The sequence below is a fragment of the Cucurbita maxima genome, unplaced genomic scaffold (genome assembly GCF_002738345.1).
Source record: "Cucurbita maxima cultivar Rimu unplaced genomic scaffold, Cmax_1.0 Cma_Scf00014, whole genome shotgun sequence".
In the NCBI taxonomy this organism is placed as follows: domain Eukaryota; kingdom Viridiplantae; phylum Streptophyta; class Magnoliopsida; order Cucurbitales; family Cucurbitaceae; genus Cucurbita; species Cucurbita maxima.
The window spans coordinates 921,851-929,238 of record NW_019272030.1 but is presented as its reverse complement, the minus strand read 5'-3'; the positions used below and the strand labels follow the sequence as shown (position 1 = coordinate 929,238).

The 7,388-nt window shown below is 36.1% G+C and overlaps 1 protein-coding gene across 2 annotated transcripts; it reads right to left on the bottom strand.

The window, feature by feature from the left end:
* Window positions 1–78: 78 nt before the first annotated feature.
* LOC111489695 (choline/ethanolaminephosphotransferase 1-like) lies at window positions 79–7,172 on the bottom strand. 2 transcript variants are annotated; one of them, XM_023138024.1, is made up of 20 exons: window positions 6,912–7,172; window positions 5,803–5,995; window positions 5,585–5,594; window positions 5,440–5,490; window positions 4,974–5,051; window positions 4,743–4,818; window positions 4,603–4,625; window positions 4,422–4,522; window positions 3,976–4,070; window positions 3,788–3,856; window positions 3,035–3,104; window positions 2,752–2,815; window positions 2,628–2,668; window positions 2,457–2,541; window positions 2,092–2,154; window positions 1,435–1,493; window positions 1,295–1,347; window positions 1,028–1,100; window positions 775–819; window positions 79–353 (listed from the first exon to the last, which is right to left on the bottom strand). In XM_023138024.1, exons 2-19 carry the CDS (start codon window positions 5,937–5,939, stop codon window positions 798–800), a joined length of 1,170 nt encoding a protein of 389 aa, XP_022993792.1. In that variant the 5' UTR covers window positions 5,940–5,995; window positions 6,912–7,172; the 3' UTR covers window positions 79–353; window positions 775–797. The 2 variants fall into 2 exon arrangements, 1 of the variants encoding a protein (XP_022993792.1); XR_002719425.1 differs by lacking the exon at window positions 79–353 and adding an exon at window positions 355–477 and having other exon boundaries at window positions 734–819.
* Window positions 7,173–7,388: the final 216 nt, after the last annotated feature.

The following is a 7,388-nucleotide window of genomic DNA, read 5'->3' as shown; positions in this document are numbered from 1 at the left end:
AAAAAAAAAAAAAAAAAAAAAAAAAAAAAAAAAAGAGAAAGAACCAACGACTAGGGGTTCATGATCCTCATAACACCATTAAAAAACAAAGGCTACAATAAGAAAGGATCAAATACAACATTTCACAAGTTTGGTTTTCTAGAGAGAATATTCAGAATGTCAGATTGCCTAAGATCATCAGTCAGAGTATGGGATGAACTGAATAACAATCACTCACTCACTCACTACTGGATTCAAAACTATCCTCAAATTCATCCAAAAAATGATATCAATCAAAATCTCAATGATGCAGAATTGTTGTTGTTTTGATAATGGACGAACATTTGCAGCTGCATCATGCAACTTCCAGTTGGCTGAGACATATAACATTTAGTTTAGCAGCAGCAGCAGCAGACTTAACCCACTACAACAAGTTCAATCAATTCACAACCAAACGCAAAAAAGCTACAATAATTATGAAGTTTTGAATATCATCATCTGTAATGTGGGTTTGATGATCATAAGAATGTTTAAGAACACGACAGCAGAATTAACCCTGTAACGGTCCAAATCCACCGCTAGCAGATATTGTCCTCTTTGTATTTTTCCTTTCAGGCTTCCCCTCAAGGGTTTAAAACACGTCTGCTAGGGGAAAGTTTCCACACCCTTATAAAGGGTGTTTTGTTCTCCTCCTCATGTGGGACATACAACAATTTTGATCAATTCACAACCAAATGCAAAAGAATATCATTATCTGTTATGTTTAAGAACTGAGTTGTAAGGAAGAGGACTTACCCTAAACAAAACTGCAGCCAACTTTAAGCCTCTTTCCTGGTTATCCTGTAGAACAAAAGCAAACAATTATCAGTAGAGTGATGTGAAAATAATGATAATCTTCGCCTCTGATTACGCTCAAATTCGTTTTAAAATCAGTTTCAGTTTGTATTTCACAGTTTTGGATTGTCAAACTCATATAGAAGTAGATGGCTACAGACATGCTAAATATCCAAATTTGAGCCTAATGAACAGTGGCCAAAAGTCTCCTCACCTGAAGCAATAGATTCCCAAGGCAGTGGTGATCTCATGAATGACTGAAGTTGCAAAATGCAAATACAGAGCAGCTGAAGAAACCATGAAAAACAACATAATTCAACTACGGCGTAGATAACCAGTATGTACGTATACTTGTCGTAGAATAATATTTGTATACTTTACTAGACAGTAGAAGCTTGGTCTGTCTAACAGACCTATCAGATGAGATGATATCAGAGCTCATTAACTGATCTATGAATGTAAAAGAGAGGGGTAATCATACCAGTAAAAAGACAATAACCAAGAACAACCAGACTTTCATCAACTAAAGGTACCCTGCCACATGAATTTACAGATCTTTATTGTCAGTAAAAATGATCAGGCTTTCAATCTCTGCAAACTGTTCAATCCATAACCACATACCCGTCGTTAAGCCTTGCTGTGAGAACGTTTGCAATGGCAAGAGGAAGAAATAGTAGTGACTGCATAAATATTAAACAAACAAAAAGATCAACCTATGCCAGTTTTGTTCTAAATATATTATGAAAATTATCCAAAACACTTTACCAACAAGGCGGAACTAGCTTAATTTAAGCTTAGTTTATTCTAAATATTCTTAAACATCCTTGCTTTCCTTACCGTAATCTTCGTTCATCAAAGAAAGTTGTTGCATTCAAGCAAGAAGTGAACATTCAACATGGGTAGGCACCTAGCCTAGCTATGAAGTGTACACATTTGAAGCTTTATATACAGTGAGTATTGTTATAGCTTCATTTTTTATTTTCAATGTGTATCATCTAAAACTAGATTGAGCCGCTCGTTCGTATCCATCTCGAGACTTCCTGAACCAATGACTTCATACTTCGAACATGAATTGTATGACAGAACCTCATTAAGTAACTAAAAAATCAAATTAAAGAATTAAGGTTCAAGTATTTGGATTAAGAGTTGGGGTTTGAGTATAGAAAATTTCATTTCTAAACTGTAGATAAAGTTACAATACAGCATAAGGGCTACGCAGGAAATATAATGCCATAATCATGCCTCTTCGTGGTATTTTGGTTCATTAAAGCAACGTACCATGCACATTCCAGTTTTCAAGCCCTTGGGTTCATCACAAAGGTGAGCTAGAATCATTCTACCCTGCAAAACAGAATGAATGCTTCTATTTTAGAAATGCTCGAGTTCATTGTATTCAAGCCTCCAACTCCAACTAATGTAAGTCATCAATGCCATACAATGATTCAACATTCCATATAGTTGTAACCGTGAATAACCCATCAAAACAGCAAGAAAAAGGTAACATAGTACTTCATCAAAAACTCCATTTTATACCAATAACACTGAAAAAACAAACTCAGTCCACCAAATCCATGCCATAGCTTCTAAAAATAGGGAGATGGACGGTGTGTGTGTGAGAGAGAGAGGAAGAACCTATGTCTCACCACTAAGAATCCAAAAGCAAGTCCAGTTCCAGTTATAACCAGATGCGGATAGCTTCCAATAATGTCAGAAGGTGACAAATAATCCCTAAATGAGAGAAATAAATGGTGTAAAGGCATATGATGACTACAAATGTACTAGGTGAGGGAAAGGAAAATACAGTTAAGACTTACCATATTAAGACTCCTCCGACAAGTACTACAAATGGGTAAAGCTGTACGAACAATGAAACAAAATCTATTTATTATTACAGCATAACGTAGATAAACCAAAGTTCATTGACAATGTGATTGTTACCATCGCTAATGCTAATAGCATGTTTCCTTTTCTTGCCTGAACAACCTTGTAAACATTGTACACACTGCACAGAAGATGATATGGGGGTTTGAGCAGATATTCCAGTTAACAATCCTCGAAGTCGAAACACAAACGAAACATGAATGGACAGATTCTGAAAATTTATCATTTCATCCCATGAAGAAGAATCATGGAAAAATCTTGGCATTGCACGACTTTGAAAAAGGCAAGTATCACATGCATTTGGATTTCATTAAAAAGCTAGAAGACAGGAAACACATACTTGAATGCTACTGTAGGAATGACACCGAAAGCAGCCAACAAAATCAGTGCAGCCTTGAATGTAGGGATATCTGAGCATAAAATTTTTAGAAAATGATCAACCATAAGAAGAGTAACTGCTAAAGTGAAATGCCAAGTGAATGAGTAATTGTGATTAAGCAAAGAGGTCCAAAGGTGTATGAGTAGAAGTCTATATATCTGACATGACATAACAAGAGGAAAAAGAGAATTTTACCAACACGGGACAGGTTAAAACATAGATTAAATATGTCATTAAAGGGTGCAAAATATAACATATGCTTTGTCACCCTGTAAGGAATCCTCCTTACAATCAGCATATGACTTCATAAAAGAACAATCCCAAAGGGCAATTACAAGAACACTCGGCCTTTTGAGAGGGCTGTACTCTCCTTCCTGAGACAAAAGCCTTCACAAGAAAAGAACTTAACTCCCCAAAAGAACACACCAACTTACTTAAACAGTAGAATTAATGGAAAACCAAAATAAGGGTAGATTAACAAGAAAATTAGGGTGCAATTCCCAACCTGTCCTCCTAGAATATGTATTAACAACAGATGGTCTAACATTACCAACGTGGTAACATTAAAGTACAAAGCTGAACCACAATTCACTATAAAAACTGGTCATAGATAGGTACAGAGAGAGAGGGAGGGAGAGAGATGGATATTCGTAGTTAAGTGCTGAAGGTTTGCATAAACAAAATTTCATAGGTACAGTATATTTTAAGTCTTACCATGGAAAAAGGGAACCCAACTAAAAATTGGTATGGACTTCCCAAACTGTTGAGCCCACCACCCAGCACCTGGTAGAAGATATATTCAGGACTAGACGAACTTTTCTATCACGCTGGAAGAGAATTGCATATTCAAGGTAGAAAATCGTAAACTGAAATTGTAAAACAGGCAGTGAGAAGGAACATACCCACAAAGGTTGTGAAAAAATGGCATAAATAAATCAGCATGAGACCCTCAGTAGGTCCATTTACAACAGGAAGAACTAGAGTATTGGTGAAGAAGCTGTACTCAAAGATGAAAATGGAAGTTAGGTGCCAACACAACCATCACAGAAAAGCTTTCCAATTTGTAATGGAGACTATAATTATAAAATAACTCTTTGCAGTGTAAACATCACAAAGAAGCCAAGTGTTGTTCTCTGTATTCAATTTATCCTAAAAATTCTAAGGTTCTTCTCCTTCCAAATTGACAAAAGAGTGAAAAGAGAGAACTTTTATTAAGGGATTGTTTAAATAACCGGTACAACATGGCTAATATGATAGATGCCTACTAAAATCATGAGAGAGGAGACATTGTCATAACTCATAATAATTTGTATCATATCAAAATAATGAGCTGGTACAGAAAACTTACTGTTCCCATGTTGCACCATAAAAGGGAACAGCTGAAAGTACCCAGAACCAGAATGAAGATCTTCCGCACATGGCGGTGCTCCCAAATGCTAAGGTTTCAAACTGGTATCGCCACCAAGAAACAAAAAATATATGAATGCGGGAAGGCCAGAAAAATACAGCAATTGTGTTAAGATACATACCGCGCACGCAAGTGCATCGCATCCTGGAAGAGAGAAGAATCACAAAAACAACATTTTTTTAAACATTAAACTTCGGTGAGCCATTAAAAAGCTGGAGAGACATGAACAGGGAGGAAGTAAAAATAAAATAGAAATATTACCGTGGTCAAAAAGTTCTCCCAGTGGACTTGAGGAATTTGTCCTCCGTGCTTGCTTCCCATCAACAGCATCAAAAGTCTTGTAAAACAGGGATTAAAGATTTATAAGGCTATTAGCAACACTGTAACATTAATATTGTCCATGAAATCTATAGGAGTTGCTCAATTTTCAACAAAGGACATGCCATCCAAGCAGCAGAACAACAAAACACCATATAGAATACTAGAGCATACCTGATAAAGAAATAAAAGCAATCCATGCGCAAAATGAACCCACCTTGGGGGAGCGGAATCCAAATGAGGAGAATATATCTGACATGAAAATACAAAATTGAATAAAAAGATGAGAAAGCCTAAGGGATCAATAAACCAACAATAAATATATAAAAAATCATGAATAACTGAAAAGAGCCATGATGTGCTAATATAGCAATAAATATATCATTCTCGTGTGATATTTGCCCATATTTTGCATCAATTTTAGATATGCTATGCCAAAGTAATGGAAGTAGAAAATAACAAAAGGGTAAGTGAATGAACATAAAAGCACAAAAACTAATGAAACGCAGTCTTAGAATATTTATCATAAAAAGTTACGACCAAGAATTACAAGATTGGGATGATCATAATATAGAAATGACGCCATTTTAAGAAAAAACTTAATGAAGAGCAGTAAAAATGAATATTGTATGTTACTCACATAACCAAGAACTGCTGATGTGATCAAAAACATAAATCCCATAAGTGTTATCTGCCACGAGACCATGCCACAAAGGAAAGAACATATTATCTCAGAAGTCACAGCAAAGATGCAGTAATAGCACTCAAAACGAAACATTAGTTACCATGTTCGGACTGACGAAATCAACCAGGAACCGACGTGAAGTGAGAACAGAGAAAAAAATGATAGGTCAGTACCTCGTCAGAAAGAAAGCTTACAAGAAAGAAAATATGCGTATCAGGATTGAACAGTTGCACTAGAAGCTATTGACATTTTTAAACGCAAATCTTTTACTGAATTTGCAGAAATCCCTACTGATAGAAGCAACAAAGCTTTACTTACGGCATCCATAGTGGAAAGAAATTGACGAAGCGACTCCAAAAGGGTTGCAGTACATATTTGGCAACGTAAGAGTGATCAACACCACTGTACTTATATCTGTGCAATGTTGCAACCCCATGTGCACCAATATACCTCATTTCCTCAAAATACGATCAAAATTTTGTAGCAGAAACCAATCAGCTCGCCGGAAAATCTGCTATATGGGAAAGAAATGGTAACTCAACCCAACCAAAACAATCTCCCACAGTACAGAATGCGGTATCCAATCGAGGGGAAACGATGCATCCATTGAAATAGGTATTTTAACATATAAAATACATGTATTCCGGTAATTCCAATACCCTAAAAAGACTAAAAGCAATAACCCATTTAAGATTCAGAAGCAAATAGCTCGTTAATGCTTTAGTTGGAGCAATCACTTATCAAAAACGGATGAGCCGATTCATAAAAATGTTTACAAGGCTAACTCCCACTGAAAGCGTAGATGTAATCCGGTAATTCCAATACCCTAAACGTCCTTAAGGCAATAACACATTTAAGATTCAGAAGCAAATAGTTCGTCGATGTTTTAGTTAGAGCAATCACCGATTCATAACAATGTTTACAAGGCTACTCCCACTGAAAGCATAGATGTATGCCGGTAATTCCAATACCCTAAACAGCTTAAAAGCAATAACCCATTTAAGATTCATAAGCAAATAGCTCGTTAATGCTTTAGTTAGAGCGATCACTTATCAAAAACGGATGAGCCGATTCCTAACAATGTTTTCAAGGCCAACTCCAACTTGAAAGCATTGATGTATTCCGGTAATTCCAATACCCTAAACAGCCTAAAAGCAATAACCCATTTAAGATTCATAAGCAAATAGTTCGTCAATGCTTTAGTTAGAGCAATCACTCGTCAAAAACGGATGATCCGATTCATAACAATGTGTACAAGGCAAACTCCCACTGAAAGCATAGACCCAAATGAAAAATGAATCCATTTCGCGTAACTTGAATCTCGAGGGGATAATGAACAGAACACAGCTCAACAATCACGTTTAAGAAACCAAATCGGTGGCCACACACAACACAAAGGTAACTAAAATGAGGGAGAATAACATTACCTGATTTCTAGTCGCAGAGGAAATGAGCAGGACGAGAGATCAGGAAATGGAGGCGCCCTGTGAGAAACAAGAACTAAAAATTTAAAAAAAAAATAAAATTAAATCTTTAATCTCCCGCTTTCTCGTACAAAAGGGAATTGATTCTTTTGATTTTCTCTCTCAACTTTCCCTTCCCTTTTGCATTTATTATCCAATTGTTTTACGCCAATTGGAATCTTTGTCCAATCGTCTTCCATCAACAAAAGCTGATGCCTTTGTGTTTATTCAACCCATAATTCTCAAAAAAACACACCCATATTTCACAATATCCTCCGTTAAAAAATCATAAATTCAAATATCTCCTTCTGTAGATAACATAATTGTACAGCTATATTAATGGTGTGGACGTCTTTTTTTTAGGAATGAGTTTCTAAACACAGTGTTAGGTGGCACAAGTATGACGATATTGCACCTCATTCTTTGTGTTAGACGTTGATA

Coding starts and splice junctions, on each gene's coding strand:
- LOC111489695 (XM_023138024.1), bottom strand. CDS start 5,939: ATGAGGTATATTGGTGCACATGGGGTTGCAACATTGCACAGATATAAG. Junction 4,819..4,973: donor TGCTTTTATTTCTTTATCAG/GTATGCTCTAGT, acceptor CTGTTTTACAAG/ACTTTTGATGCTGTTGATGG. Junction 1,101..1,294: donor TGGTTATTGTCTTTTTACTG/GTATGATTACCC, acceptor TGGTTTCTTCAG/CTGCTCTGTATTTGCATTTT.